Consider the following 17,060-nt stretch of genomic DNA (forward strand, 5'->3'; position numbering starts at 1 on the left):
TCCTGTGCACGGTTGGTGGCTTGCATTTATTGGCTTTCTCCATACAACACCAATTGAAGACTGTATAGTATTTTACCCAGTTTTTCAAGAAAGTGCTTTAAAATGCACCATTTTAAACATTTATGCTGGGGCACGAAACCCTCTCAAGCACCCCTTGTTTGCTTTGGGCTTGCTTCTGTGCTCTGTTCATCCCCACAAAATTGGTGCAATCTTTTAAGCCTTGCAAATTCAAAAATTCACCAGCCGCAACATTTTTCTGTCACTCTGTATGATGTGTGTTTCAATGTGCATAAAGGTGCAGGGCCCTCCCTAATGCTGGCCACACGCCGCCATTCCATCCTGTATTTATTTATGCATAAAATTAAAAAGTTAGTCTGGAATAAGCTTTTCTTCAGTAGAGAAACATAACTTTTTCTGTAGTTGATTTGCTGTCATAATAATCAGACATATTTGGGTTCCTCCACACAGAAATTGAAGGGGAGATTTCTCGCGTCTCCTATTTGCGGAAGCGCTGCGCTGGCCCAGTGTAAAAAATTTCAAGGGGGCCTCACCAAATGTTTTGCCCCAGTCCTCAGCACCCTTTGTGACTGCCCTGTACTCAGTGGTAACCTGTCAGCAGGATCAATATATTGACAATTAGCTCTGGAAGACTGATCCACAGGTGACCTCAATTTAAGGACAGGTAGCTGCATCTTTCATGTTAATTGCAAAACAAGCCTCAGCCTATTCATTTCTTCCATAGGTGACCTGGCTATCACCCAATACCTTGAAATGTTTTGCCCCATCCTTACACCTCTAAGTACATCTCAAATCCATCTTTCCTCAGGATTTGGAGCGTGAAATCCGAAAGTTGTTGGCTTTCCTGGAGAAGGACATGGAGGAGGAGGTTCTGAAGATCATCGTTCAACGGGCCTCCTTCCAAGTAATGAAGGAAAACCCAATGACTAACTACGAGACGATACCAACCCACCTCTTGGATAAAAGGGTTTCACCCTTCATGCGCAAGGGTATGGGCGTAGTCTATTCATCATAGTGCATGAGTCTGTAAGCTGAAGCTCTCTGGATGTTTTGAACTACAACTCCCATGACCCCCTCACCATTGACCATGAAGTCTAGGGCTAGTTGTAATCCAAATCATCTTGGAGGTTTATGGGAGCAATGGGCTGGTAAGATGGACATGTGGAAATCAGTACTTAGGCGCTGATTAAGGAAAAACAAGCATAACTAACACCATACACATCTTCTTCTTATTTAATATTTTTTTGTATAGGGTTTCATATCTATGTTCCATGTATATGTCACTTCCACATGTCGCAAATTAGGTTTCCAAATGAAACAGAAAGTGCCCTAACACCTGCATTTGTTACCCTTTGTGTATGTACACTTTACTATGTGCCTAGTATCTATAGAATGGGTCGTATAAAAGAAATGTCGTTTTGTCACCGTTCCCCTTACTAGGCATAACTTTCGCATAATTGTTGTCGCTCACCAAAAACATGCTATCAATACAGCAGAAAACGATGCACTCTGTCGCCCTCGATGCACCACGTCTGCCTACAACATTGAGGCACAAGTTGTTTGGATAAGTGTAGCGAACGCATTTGAAAAGCTTTTAAGCACTTTAGGTAACGCCCACCCGCTGAGAGGTGTGCCTATGTGTAATGTTCGTAATGTATGTGCTTATGTGTCCGTTACTCACTTGTAAGTTCAACTTTTGCAAAGGGAAGGTAGCCCCTCATTACTTAGGTTACTTCGTCATCCTTTTACTTTATTAAGAGAATTGGAAAGATAGAGATATTGGGCCTTATGACAGGTTTGCCGGTCCGGAAACAAGGCTGCCGATAAGCTCACCGGCACCCTTGTTTCTGGACTGGCAAACTAAGTCTGGGCACAGCGGTCACGGTAGGCAAACCCATTACGGAAGCACTGGCACCGTTAGCAATGGTGCCGGTGTTTCTGTGTCCCCACTCCCATAGAGTTCTATGGGACTCGGGATTTACAAATTTACCGGCGCCTGACTTCCCAGCCGCCGGACTCGCAATGAGCCGGTGGCCCTGGGAATTCAGGCGCCAGTACATTTTGACGGGTCTGGCGGCAACCTGCCGGTAGCACCAGCAGGGTTACCGCCAGATCTGTAATGAGGCCCATTATGTCCAACTTGCATACTTTGAGCCTCATTACGAGTTTGGTGGTAATTCCATTGGTGTTATAAATAGCATCATTTATTGTTACAGCCTCTTGGACCCATGGATTGCAGAATCATGAGTGGTAATGTTAATCACTAATTTTAGAGTTGATATGGCTTGTTGGGGGTAGGGACGTCATTTCACCAAAAGGCCTGGGATAGTGGAAGTGACATCCCATCACATGACCCTTGACCTCTGATGGCATCACAGGAAGTTATGTTATTTGACCTCACCCCAAAGTGACATCACAGGAAGCAATGGAACACAACCTTTCACCCCTTAAAAAAAAAGGAAGTGGCATCACATAGCATTGTTCCTAAATACACTATGAAACATGATATCTGGTTCAAACTCTCTTTTGTACAAATGCGCCAGATTTTATCATTTGGTAAGTCCAAAACTATAGTTTATTTTCACACATAGTTCTGAAATGATCTTTTTAGTTTGCTGCCCTTTTTGGTAAGACATGTTTCGGCAAAACAAAAATGCCTTTCTCAAACCAGGGCTATATATTTCATACGTAGATTAAACACAAATTTATAATCAAACATTGTCAAACAAACATCAAAGAAAATCAATGTACAACGACAATAAGAAAACATGTGATTCATCGTCCAAAAATGACAATAATAATGAATTAAGTATGAGACAGAGATGAGAAGGGATGGGTGAAGGGGAAGAAATTTGAGGGAACACAAATCTCGCAAGACCACATACAACCAAGATGGCTGAGTATTTACTCAATAGGGACGAGGAGTCCAAGAATTTGTTTACAGCACGCAGTAGTAATGTGCATGCCTTTACTAGCACTAATACCAAACCCTAAGACCTCATATATAAATTCATCAAGTTAGAAAGAGCATCCAAGAAGGAGATTGATAGGTACTGGGAAATCATATCGCTCAAGAATTATCTTACCAATCAACTAATACCCAGAGGATTGCGAATATTGATTTTTCCCAATTTCACTAGTGATGACGATAAGGACCTTGCTGAGCAGTGGGAAGAGAATCTAACCACAAGTTCGAAAAAAAGCTAGAGCTCCTCATTGAGCATGCTACCAGAGAGCATAAAAAAGTTGCAACATTAATAGAAGCAATCAAGAAAGAGATTGTTGAAATGAAATCTTTGGAAGTCAGGAAAGAAAAGAATTATTTAAAACTACATGCAATTTTAAAAGAGTACCAGGATGAAATGAAGCTAAGGAAATTACACAAGTGTTTTCGTGAAGACCGAGTTTACACTTTTCAGGAAAAGTATAACAAATACACCAAACCTATATCCAAGACCAGCACACCAAATACCTCATCTGGGTCATCTGATGCTGAATATATTTCGCCAGTATCAGAGAATCTGGAAGGAGCAGCTTCAATTTCAGAAAAATAGGATTTCATCAACCAAATCTGTAGATATAGGAAGGGCAATAGAGATATTCCCACCAAGCAAGTCTGTTTTCGGCTTCCTACAATCTCTCCGAGTGGTCCACCTATACTAGGAGAAGAGGAAGGAGGGGTCAGGGGAGACACAAGAAATCCCGCCGCTCAAGACGAATTCAGAAGACTAACACGGGCAAACACAAGAGATGCAAGGAATCGCAAATAAACAACTTGGTTCTCAATCTATCAGACAAATAGCTCACCCAGGAAGAAATTGCAGTACTTAACAAAGGACTATCATTTGCACTTACGTGTAGGTTCAATCCGATTGATTTACAGATTGATCTTTTCAAATATATACGGAAATTAAAACTCAAGAAGTTTTTTGCCACACAGGTAAAGAGGCATGTTCCAGGCCCATCACGTGGGCAAGAAAGCCATTTAAGTATTCAGGACATTGAAAACATACACCTCTTGAGGAGCCAGAGACATATGAAATTACTCATATGTTGCAAGAATTAAAGGTGGTACCTGGATCAATGACAAATGTGGAGCTCAAGACGAGATCAAAATTCATACCACAAATGGCACCTGAGAATGTTATCGATGTCTTCCACAAGACAGTCCTCAAAGACATACAGCAATTAGCTCGAAAAAGCCAAGTCAACAGAAAAATCTCTTGGAACCTGAATCAAGCCAAAAAAACTGCATTGGACAATTTGAAGAAAGACAACAATATATTAATAAAAGAGGCTGATAAAGGGGGCAATATTACAATTATGAATCGACAGGACTATTTAACCATGGCATACCAACATCTATCCACCCCAGATTCCTACGAGATGCTTCCTTCCAATCATCAAAGAAATATTGTTCATGAACTTCAGCAAATGATTAATTCTTGGCATCGACAAGGCATCATAACAGATGAAGAGAAAAAATATTTGTTTATCCAACATCCCTGTATGCCAACCATATATTTTTTGACGAAGGTGCACAAAGCCTTTCAACATTTTCCAGAAGGAAGGCGAATTGTTAGCGGTAATGGAGGAGCCACAGAAAATATAGCAGAGTACATCGATAACCTTCTAAAACCAGAGGTACCCAAACTAAAAGCATATGTTAAAGATACCACCCATGCAATACAGATTCTTGATGACATCCAGTGGGAACCGCAATATATCCTTGCATCACTTGATGTACGAGCATTATATACATCAATCAAACACCAGCAAGCTATCCAAACAATTGATTATGTGTACAAAGATCCCAGCGCTTCACATTTTTAACAAATACATATGCTAAAAGAAATGCTGAAAGCCACACTCAAATTTAATGTGTTCATGTTTGACGGTAATTACTATCACCAATGCCATGGAGTGGCTATGGCCACAAAATATGCCCCGGCACTTGCCAATTTATTCATGGGGATGTTAGAAGATGACATAGTCTACGCTGAAAGTCAATATAGTGAGCATGTTATCTTGTGGGCCCTCTATATTGATGATATCCTTCTGATCTGGAGAGGTGAAATGGACCTATTACTACAATTTACAGGCCGTTTAAACAACAATCAATATGGAATCCAGTTCACATCCGAAATGAATACATCAACCATTGACTTTTTGGATCTTACCATTTACGTAGAAAACAATACATTGTACACCAAGACTTTCCGCAAGCCTACTGAGGTAAATTCCACACTGTTTGCGACAAGTTGTCATTTACAAAGAGTCAAGGATAACATTCCCACAGGGGAATTCATACGTGCAAGGCGTAATTGCAAAGCTCAATCCCAGTATGAAGAGGAGTGTGACCTACTCTCATCACGATTCAAGCAGAAAGGCTATAAAACAAAACCTATTCGGAAGGCAGCTGGCAAGGTATCATCCATGAAACAGTCAGAAACTGTGGTTAAAAAACAAGTTAAAGAGCAATAATCTGAAAATGTGAGATTTATCACAACGTACTCCCATGACCACTCCAAGATCAGGCTAATTTTGAACCGAAATTGGCATTTATTACAACTAGATCCACATTTAACCACTTTCATGCACGAAGGACCACAAATTGTTTTTACAAGAGCGAAAACACTAAGGAACCATTTCAGTCCTTCACTTCTTCCTAATTCAAGTGAAAAATAACAAACAAATTGGTTCACATCAGATAACTTTGGATTCAGGAAATGTGGTGCCTGCTCCATGTGCCAATACGCCTGGGAAAAATCAACAAGGTTTCAAGATAATTATGGAAATCACACAACCATCAGACAGAACATTAATTGCAGGACTAAACATGTAGCATATGCCATAATCTGCATTTGTAAAAAAATATACATTGGAAGTACGATTCGCCAACTCCGGACACGTATTCGAGAACACCTGTCTGGTATTGGTAGTCAAAATCAGACTTTGCCACTAGCCATACATTGGCAACTGGAGCACTAAATGGAAGACAAAAAAGACATCAGATTTATTGGTTTGAAACACGAGAGTCTCGGTAGAAGAGGTGGAAACCTTGAGGTTGCACTGCGGCAGTCAGAAGCAAGACTAATCTGTCATTTTCAGTTTAAACACGGACAGTGAAATTTACTGTTTTTTATGAGTATATTGAACTAATAATGTGCATTCAGATTATGTTAGGTTAACACATAAATAAATACTTGTATTTGTCATATATGACCTCTAATCATGCACGTGACAGGTAACCACAGATTCCCAAGCACTAAGACTTATTAAAGTTCATTTAAGTTTATGCACACCATTTGCTCATACTTGTAGAGCATTTATGCATTTAGATAAACCAAAATAAACCTAGGACCAGTGCATTAAGTTATGTTTTGCACTGGACACAAAGATCTCGTTCAGCAGGTCTGCACAATACTTTTTAAATTAAGTGTTCGCTGGTACCAAAGTTACACAAATCTCATAATTGGTATAAATACACCTCACTATACAATCAGGTACTAATTTAGGTACACGTAAATTGTAATTTTATGCAAACGATTTGTCCAGCACCAATGCGCCCTATAACAATGTTTCATGTTGTTCGCACCCATATGTTGCAAAACAACCAACCAATAGAGGTAATTAGAGGTTTATAGTCATAATGTCGACAACAAAAATGTCGACAGTCAAAAAGTCGAAAAAAAAATGTCGAAAAAAAATTCGACTTTTTTTTTCAATGCATTTTTTTTTTCGAAATGGGGGGGTTCCCCTCCCCCAGCCCCCCTTTTTTTACATTTTTTTTTATTTTTCCCTTTTTTTTTACTCCCGAACCCCTAAAATAAATATATAATTAAAAAAAACGAAAGTCGACATTTTTTTTTTCGACATTATTTTGTCGACATTTTTGTCTGTCGACATTTTTTTTCCGACATTATGACTCCCCACCGTAATTAGATAATGTACGTTAAATGGCAAAAATAATGTGTTATTTTATGGCTTCATTAATTCATAAAACATTAGGACAGGACCATAATACGGTCCTCTCTCCGTTTGTATGGGAACTTTACCAAAAGATGGCCGACAGGTGCATGGCAACAAAGAAAGGACTACATGTTGCCATGCCACCTGCGGACAACACAAGCTCCGCGCTCATTTAATAGCAGCGATCTGCAGTGAATGCGGTTCAGCAGACGAGGCTCAGGAGCCAAGACGAAACAATAAGAAACCTAAAGTGTAGATGTAACATTGTTGCATAAACTTCAAAATTATCAAGTGTATGTTAGCCGATAATATATTTACAATAACATAGACGCGAGCACACAATATTAGAATGTGCTACTTTGCACGATTATAATGCCGTATGAGCATGCAAATCAGAAGAGGTTCGCAAATGCGTTTGAATACAATCCGCATAGTAACTAAGTGCTTTTCACGTATTGCTGTCAATGTTTTAAAAAGGACACAGTTTGAACATCAGTTTGGACGGCGGAATCACACAATAACAATCGCTAACTTGAGTCATCTCTCAATTAGGGATCTAACCCGGTTACTTGATGAACAGACCGCAGCATATAAACACATTTGTTCAAGAATACAGGTAACTTCATAACTGAATTCAAATGGGCAAGCATTATATTACTAACTAATGGGCAAATGGTGTTGGTTGTCTAAAAATAAATATGAAGGCAATGTTGAAACAAACAATTTCTAATTAGTCACTACCAACTTACAAATGGTACAGAATATAAAATGAAAAGTAATGTTGAACAAACAACTTTATGTTAGTTACTTCCAGTCTGAGAATAACTTTGTGTTAATACTAAAACTGTAATTTCTGGCACGAGACATTTCAACTAATTTGTTGTTCATTCCATTTTTTATTTTATTTTTATTTTGTCTCTTTTCCCTCAAATTTCTTCCCCTTCACCCATCCCTTCTCATCTCTGTCTTATACTTAATTCATTATTGTTGTCATTTTTGGACGATGAATCACATGTTGTCGTTGTACATTGATTTTCTTTGATTGTTTGAAAATGTTTGATTATAAATTTGTGTTTAATCTACGTATGAAATATATAGCCCTGGTTTGAGAAAGGCATTTTTGTTTTGCCGAAACATGTGTTACCAAAAAGGGCAGCAAACTAAAAAGACCATTTCAGAACTGTATGTGAAAATAAACTATAGTTTTGGATTTACCAAATGATAAAATCTGGCGCATTTGTACAAAGGAGAGTTTGAACCAGATATCATGTTATGTAGAGGTGGGGGCTTGTACCTCTATCTCTTCTGCTGAATGCGACACAATCACCAGTATTCAAGTATTTAATGTCAGGTCGCAGAATGTGAAGGTCGGCGTAAAATCACCTCAAGTTATTCACTACACTATGAAACATATGGTTCCAATAGCACTGTAATGTGATATGGATTTCATACAAGAATGGATCACCATATGTCTCGTTAATATCAATATGTATAGGCCCATATTGCCAAATTACTGTGAATATAAGCAGATGTCCAAAGCCAAATGATAATGATGTGTTATTATATACCACTTACGCTAAAGTGCTTTATAGAGAACACATATGCATAAAATATCATCCAACCTGTGTTGGTACTCATTTATCAACCTCAGAAGGATGAAAGACTGAGTTGGCCTTGCCGGGATTCGAACCTGCAACCTGCAGATAACACACACACATCACCGCGGCAAGTACTCAACACCCTGAACTATCTTATCAGCTCTGGCTAGCTTACCGGCTATAGTAAAACGGGACATTTCATGTCTGAATGTTCTCAAAGTCAGAAAGCAAATTACACTCTGTAGTGGATACCATTACTCTGGTAACTGAGATATAACAGCAGGCCAGTTAATCTGCAGATCTGGTGCAATGTTGGCCACATGTCAAGCGTGCGTTGATCTACTTTTCAGGCTTCAGAGGTTGGCAAAAGGCATACCATTGGGAGGGTTCATAACTGTGTATTAAACAATTTAGAGTAGCGCAGGGAAAGCAGCGCACTCACACGGCATCCCGTACTCTGGGCACTCGTTACCTCCTCCATGCACACAAAACAGCATCCTGAACAGCATGCCATTGAGATACGCAAGATAGACACATTACAACAAAGCATTAATTGTTGCACAATGAAATTAAGGGCCACTTTATGTGCTATGGTCAAACATTTCTACACTGTACACAAGGTTTTAGGCACAAGGATTTTGTCAAGTGACCAAGGACACCGAGATGGAATTTCTTTTGATGATTGAACAGAGACAACAGCAGAAAAAAACATGCTACAAGTGCAACTTGCGAAAGGCAAAATACATAGGTCCGGATTCACAGAAGTTTTATAATGGTGCAATCCCATATGAAAACACTGTGTGAATCAGGCCCATAGTCCGAAGTTCATGCTTATTCTACTCTGAATGCTTTTTGGAGGTTTCTGTCTGCAATGCATTGTGAGTATGAGGTGTTTAGGAACCGACTAAATCAGTGACTCACCCCCGAAAGTGTGTCTGAAATAAACCTTTAATGAGTATAGCAATTATTGTATAGATTTCCAGAAAGAAACATTATTTGTTATTCCTATTCTTTCTTAATTAGGGTCACTGCTTAAAGTGTTACACTAGTGGAACCCCCTGTTTTTTAGATGCCTGCACAAGAAAGCCAGCCACTCCAGAAACAAAGAGCCACGTGGCACTGGCCACAACCCAGGACGTTCAATTTGTAAAAGAAAAATGTATAGTTCATTTCTTTTTTTTTCAGGGTAGTAAGGGAGACCGCAAGGGAGACCACAGGGTAGCCAGGGAGTCCTCGGGGGTTGCAGGTGGGAGACCTCAGAGGTTGCAGGTGGGACCCCTGCTGACCTGCAAATTACATGCCTGGTTGGGGGATTCATTGGGATTTAATGCAAAGTTCTTAAGCAAAGGAAAACAAGCTGCTTTCATTCATTCATTATTCCATAGAGAACACCGTAGGGCAAATTCTGCTGGATGGAGTTTCACCAAATAAGAACAGGCATCGCAGATATTTCTTTTATTAGTTCGGTGTTGTCCAGTAATTTAAAAAAAACAATTGACAGAGAAGGGGGTGCCCCCAGTCCACAAACGTCTATACACCTCCCATGCTCCACTGCGGCACTAGCCTTTCAGAAATAGAAAGCAGCCATTTTGTTTTGCTCGATGAGAGAAATTCCTGTGGTAATCCCAAAGGGAAGTCGGAAAGGAAACACTAAAAAATATATTTTCGGAAGGAAAGGGATGCTTTTACTTCAGGATACAGTGGGCAGGGAAAACGCGGGGCAAATGGATAGGTGGTGACTTTGGGGAGTGCTTGTGGCAGCCTTTTTACTAGTGAGGGGGATATGGGCCACAGTGGAGGGCAGTGGACAGGGGGCTACAGTATTTTATCCTACTTATTGCATTGTGGCAAATGGCGATGGCTTTTCACCATGGCTGGTGTAATCTAGTTAATTGTTACAACTTGGACCTGGGCCATAGGAAAAGGCAATGCCTGGTGGGATCAAGTGATTTATTTGGGGGGGTGAGAGGGGCTGTAGGCCAGTCTTTTATGCTAAATCTAGCAGAGAGGACCATGATAAGTGGCCACAGAAAAGATGTAGCAAAACAAAAGACCTGCAATTCAGTGAAATCGTGATAGTTAAGAGAGAATTAAGATGAACCAAATTATAGCCACAAAACCCACTCAATTCGGAGGTGACCCCCCAGTTGAGATTATCATCACTTCCTGCACATGCACACCAAATTAAATGAGTTTGGTTGCTATAAATTGGCTCCTCTGAACTCTTTCTTAAATAAAGTTTTGCACTGAAGATATCACGCATTGATTTTTGTTAGAATGCTCTGATTGGGCGATAACTCGTGAGAGGGGTATCAATAAAGCAACTAAAAATCATATTTATTTGGTTAGGAACTCGTTTCTGGGTCCTCTTGTGGTGCTCACGTCTCACACCCTTGATTATGAAAGTCCATTCTTCCTGAAAGGAAGGAGAGCCAAAAGGTATTATGGAAAAAGGAAGACACTACTTAGAATGTTGCTTCTCCAATTACTGTCTCTATGGGAAAGTCAAAACACAGTCTTACATAGTTCCAGTGGCTGGCCTCAGCCTGGCCTTGCTTCAGTGTGCAATTGATCACTATGATCTTTTTCTTCACGTTGACGGTTACACTGTGTTCCTGAAACCATGTTAGTGAATCTGATGACCAGAGTCGCCATTGCCAACACTTCCTGCACTTCATGACGACTTGAAGATCTTCTCTAGATGGTACCCCTTTGGCTGGGCTTGTTTGTGTGCCTGTCAGAGCTTGGCTCAGTGGGTTTCCTATCTCTTGGTCAGGACGTGCTCATGTGCTCTAGTACACCATCTCTCTATCTCCGCCTTTGGTACACTCACTGGCGTCTGGTGAGATTTCACTGTTTCGGACCTCCTACCACCAGCTTTAGTTTCTGCCCCAAACTAACCTGATGGTCCAGAAACTCCCTGAAACCATGTTAGTGAATCTGATGACCAGAGTCGCCATTGCCAACACTTCCTGCACTTCATGACGACTTGAAGATCTTCTCTAGATGGTACCCCTTTGGCTGGGCTTGTTTGTGTGCCTGTCGGAGCTTGGCTCAGTGGGTTTCCTATCTCTTGATCAGGACCGTGCTCATGTGCTCTAGTACACCATCTCTCTATCTCCGCCTTTGGTACACTCACTGGCGTCTGGTGAGATTTCACTGTTTCGGACCTCCTACCACCAACTTTAGTTTCTGCCCCAAACTAACCTGATGGTCCAGAAACTCCCTGATCTTTCTCCCTATGGGTACATGGTCTCCTCCAACATTCTCAGGTGTAGCACTCTGTATCTCTCTCTCTCTCTCTCTCTCTCTCTCTCTCTCTCTCTCTCTCTCTCTCTTTCTCTTTCTATCTCTCTCGCTCTCGTTAAGGGCTTTCACCTTCATCCCCTTCCTGGTTGTTTTCCTGATGGATTTTCCAAATGGTATACATTCTCCTGGCAGCACCTCTGCTCCTCCTCAATCTAAGCTTCTTACTCCAACCTCCTTGATTTACTTCCTCTAACCTTCAATTCTCTCCGGCCAGCTGATGATCCAACTCCTCTCCTCTGATGACAATTCTCTCTTCCTCCAACCACCATCTAACTGACTCTCTTCCTGATGGTCTGCCTCCTCCACTCCCAAACAACAGTACTTTCTCTGATAACATTTATTCCTCCAGTGATCATGTGGCTTACAAGGTGGCCGGCCTGAGGTTAAGTGTACACCTGCCACTATCTTAGATTCCAGAAGACTTGTGGACAGGTATGCAATCTCCCTTCCTCCCCTGTAGGCCCTTGTGTCCTTTCCAGCTTTAGTGCGGGACATTGCGGTACCGGAGTGTGAACCTAGAGTTTGGAAATCCTCTGGTAAGAATGGGAGGTAGTCGGTTACATGTAAAATTCCTAGGTCATGGTCAGTTTGCAAGTTTGCAATCCATCAATGCTAAGAGAACGGGGTTTATTTCCTTTGCTAACGCAGTCCGCGTGAATATCTTCCTCATTGCTTGTGTGCAACTTTGTAAGCGCAGTTTATTTGCTCATTTGTTGGGGACTTTGAAACACTGTCATGTTTTTCCCTTAAGGGCTAGGCTTCCCTTTCTATGCTAGATGTTTGGGCCTGGCTAGGAAGCTTTAAGTGCGTTGACCTTATGGAAGGGGACCCTAAGGGTTATGGGAACTACCTCTCCCTCTGACATTCACTGGTAGGGTTAGGGTGGCAGGGTTGTCAGTGCCCCTGTGACTAGCATCTTGGTTGTCTTGCATATTAGCAAGAGAAGTGGGGATATGACTTCCCACATGACTAACCCTTTGAATGTGTTAACTATCAGTAGGGATGGTAGTAGGGTGAGCCTTCTTGTGACTACTCCCTTGGGGGCCTTCTGCATATAAGTGGTGGGTGGGTTGAATGCCCCTGCGGCAATCCTTTTGGTGTTCTGGCATCTTAGTATGAGCAGTGAGGGGGTAACAGCTCGTGTGACTGTCCCACGGGTGACCATAGGTGTCTGCAGAGATGGCGAGGTTGCCAAGAATCTTAGGCATGCCCTCTATCTTAGTGCGGGGGCTGACGTGGGGTGGTCAGGGGATCTCCTGTATGCTTCCTCTGGATCCTACATGCTCTAGCAACACCCAGCCTCTTTGGCCATCCCTTTGTCAACCCCCAGGGTTTAGCAGAGAACTTGCAGAACCAATCGAAGGTTTTGGACTGACATAGGTGTACTGCTGTTCACACACTCTTGGGTTCCCGGCGTTGCTAAGTCATTTTGTGTCTCATTTCTTTGTTTCCACATACTTTCTTGCATTTTGCAAACCACAATATTTACGCAGAAGGTACCAGTTTGTAGGGAAAGTTGAAAAAATAAGTTATTGAACAGCATTAAAAGACAGGCAACACCATCCGTCTTCCCAAAGTTTCACTGCCGCAGCAGCTTGCTCGTGGGCATACGAACAGGTCATGTTTTAGTGCTGCTCGCTAAGCACCTTTCACTCATTTAGTCACAGAAATACAAATGTCCATGTTCTCGTTCATACATATCAGTATGCCATTGTGTTCCTGTGCCATTAAAAACATGGTACAAATTGTGTAACCTAATAATACTGACCCATTAAAAGTCCAACTCTGCAACCTGCTGCCATTGCAAACAAATGGCCTGGTACACACTCTGCCTCATCACGAGTTTGGCAGTAACCCTTAAAAGCGGCGGTAACGTTTTTACCGCCGCATTTAAGGGTATGCCAAATCATGGGCTTTGTGGATTTACCCCCAGCTCTGAGCTGGGGACAGATCCGCTGCGACTTTGCTGATTTTCGGCGTTATTACCGCCGAACATTCCCCATTGGGCCCAATGGGAAATTCCTGAATGGGCCCAATGGGGAATGGGGACTTACCGTTCCGCCAAACCCGTGATACGGCGCTAATAGCGCCGGGGGGTTTGGCGGTAAGGCTAATAGCCCCGGGTTAGCACTCAACTAGTGATGAGGCCCACGTAGCGTTCATGTCACACAATCCATGATTGCCACATGCCTGTGTATATGCTAGGTTATTGCCTATGAACCTACAAATCATCTCTTTGGTTAAACTAACCTATTATTGTGTTACTTTATGCAAATCACTTTATTGACTTGTGACTGCATTGTGAAGATGTACAATGTAAATATGTGAAAAAACATCTGTACAACGTGCTGCCTAGTAATGTCCAAGTTACAGGTTCCCACCTCCAACTTTCTAATTTCTGTATTTTATTCCCAACTGAACCCTAGGGACATACACCACCTCATGTTTCAGACCCTCTGGTGCAATACAATCCAAGAAAAGCACTCCTCTGATCCTGGAAGTCAGATCTGCACTGTTTTAAATACCAAATACAATGACAAATAGTGATTCACTGGAAATGAAGGGCAAAAGCCCAACGGCAGATGAAACAGCAGGAGTAGCTTGCAAAGAGAGTTGTAACCCAGCATGACATTGCTTGCACTGAAGACTAATTGGTCTGGGTGAAAGTGTGTTTTATTCTAGTTAATAGTGAATTGGGTTGAACACAGGATTCATTCACTTTTGTATCACAGATTTGGGTAGGATTTTTCTATAAATTTAAATTTGGAAACCGCAAATTGCTTCTTTTTTTGAGAATCAATTTTTTTATTTAATGCTTCATTCTTATGCAGAATACATTTGTTTTTGTTTTTTTTATCAATCAATTTTAAAGAATAGACTTTTTATTTAAAAAACATTTTCTTTTTGTAACATATCTGGGTTTGTTTTGGGATTTTTGCAAGGAGAAACATTTCAAGACAAATGTGGGCTATTCTTTTTTTTAAATATTTTTTTTATTGAATATAGCTGAGAAAACTCAACTTTCAAAAAAAACTATTTCATGTATACATTAGTAAAATATTATTCATCAATAAAAATAACACAATAGTTTCAGAGCACTGCTATGAAAATGTAAAAACTAAATTAAATGGTTTAGACTTAGATTTAGCCTAAAAATGTTGCATTCACAATAACATTATCAATTGAAAGTGTAAATCATAATCGACAATCATTTCCTACTTATTAAAATTAATATATGGAAGTATCTTAATATACAGAGTGCACGGTGCATCATCGCTAATTGTTACGCCACAGGATTTTACATGATTAGAACAAACAAAACATCCTGATACAATGTTAATACCGTTGGTCAAATAATGATTCTAAACAGAATTAGTGTCATTGGAGTCCTATCCAATAGTTGAAGCAGGACCAGCACCCAAGTTCAAAGCAATTAACAGATTATGAGTGGCAATGTGAATACTTATAGCTTTAGTAGACAGAATAACCGACCATCGATTTTCTGGGAGCATTGCACTAAAATATGGTATATGTTTCCAAAAATATTTAATTCTTAGATCAATTAGTGCTGGACAGTCAACTATGATATGTTTAAGAGTCTCTCTAATGGAGGTGGTCTCACAAAATCTGCAGTAATTCTCTTTTGCATCAATCAACCTTCTTCTTGCCAATATATCTCGTGTGGAATTAGGTTGAATCGCAGGCGTAGAATGGACGTTCTCAATTGTGGTGTCGGGGCTTGATTTAGATAAGGAGTTAGTTCTTTAAGTTTTTTGTGCTTGAATGCTAAGACTTGAAAGTCTTTGCACGAGAGACACTCAATTCTAGTGTCAATCCAGTCCAGGCTGAATATTTTAACTTTTGCTCTGTTCGGGTTCAAGATTAGAATATCCAAGCTTACATAGGCTCTGGTCAAAATTTTGAAAATGTAAGAAGTCCATGATTTAACAAATACATGCCCGGAAGACAACATATAAACAGATAACGTTGCTAGTATGTTGTCTGTTCTTGTATAGGTCAAACATTTATGAAACAAGGCACAGAGCCTCCAATGATATTCAGCATTCAAAGACGTTAGACCTAGTTCATGACGCAGCCAAGGGCCAGGTACACATTGTGGAAGATGGAGAACTCCCCTCCAAAATTTTGCTTCTACTTTGTTCAGATATATGGATTGAACTATATCTTTGGTTTCTAGACCATACAAAATTGTTGGTAAAACTTTTTGGCGCCAATACATAATGGCAGGCCTGATCGTAAATTTACCACATTTGTATAATATTATCCTTGTCTGCGTGATGGCTGACATTATCTTGTGATCCAACGTCTTTAGATGTGAGTCAATTTGTGGCATACCATCAAATAAAATGCCTAAATAAAGGTAGGTTGGTACAACTTCCACACTCACATCCTTGATTCTCCAATCAATTAGTACTCTTATGATGAGCCTAGGAGCATAAATGACTATTTGTGTTTTTTTTAGATTGATGACTAACTCATTATCATCTAAGTAGGCACTCAATGCGGACAGTAGTTTCTGCAAGCCTATCAGGGTTTTGGAAATTAAAACCAAGTCGTCGGCATACCACAAGGCTTTGATTATTATGCCATTCATCTTTGGCGAATCGGAACAGACCTGAAGAAAGGCCTGTAATACGTCATGAATAAAGAAGTTAAAGAGGGCTGAAGCAAGGATACATCCCTGCTTCAGCCCCCTAGACGTAGAGATAGCCGAGGACAAAAGGCCCAATATGGACAATCGGACCATTAATGTGGTTGCTGAGTGTAATGCGTGAAAAATATCACACAGGGTCTCAGGACAATTCGCCGACTGTAATTTTTCCATCAATTTGACTCGGGGAAACTGAATCAAATGCTGAATGTAAATCAACAAAGGCGAAGTAGATCGGCTGTTTAGTCGATTGGGCTTGAGATTTTAAAGCATTGAGAGTCAAAAGATTAACTGCCGTTCCTAAACCCGCAACAAAGCCTGTTTGGCTGGGATCTCGTTGATTGCACGCCTGAGTCCATCGGGAAATGTCTCTCAAGACCAATCGAGCAAAGATGTTTCCCGGGGCATCAAGCAATGCTATCGGTCAATAACTTGCCGGTGCCCCCCTTTCACCTTTCTTAAAGATTGGAACAAGCAGAGATGACTTACAC

General features: G+C 40.8%; 1 protein-coding gene across 2 annotated transcripts in view; it reads left to right on the forward strand.

Moving 5' to 3' along the window:
* Window positions 1–17,060, forward strand: part of LOC138504315 (sulfotransferase 1B1-like) — a 127,110-nt gene that overhangs the window by 98,689 nt on the left and 11,361 nt on the right. The window contains exon 7 of one of the 2 annotated variants that reach the window (XM_069624726.1): window positions 827–1,007. The exons of the other annotated variant lie outside the window; for it this stretch is intronic. Within the exon in view, the coding sequence (XP_069480827.1) occupies window positions 827–1,007 (181 nt within the window). The remainder of the gene's footprint in view (window positions 1–826; window positions 1,008–17,060) is intronic. 2 annotated transcript variants of the gene reach the window in all.

This window comes from Ambystoma mexicanum, chromosome 11 (genome assembly GCF_040938575.1).
Source record: "Ambystoma mexicanum isolate Mex_15411 chromosome 11, UKY_AmexF1_1, whole genome shotgun sequence".
In the NCBI taxonomy this organism is placed as follows: Eukaryota; Metazoa; Chordata; class Amphibia; order Caudata; family Ambystomatidae; genus Ambystoma; species Ambystoma mexicanum.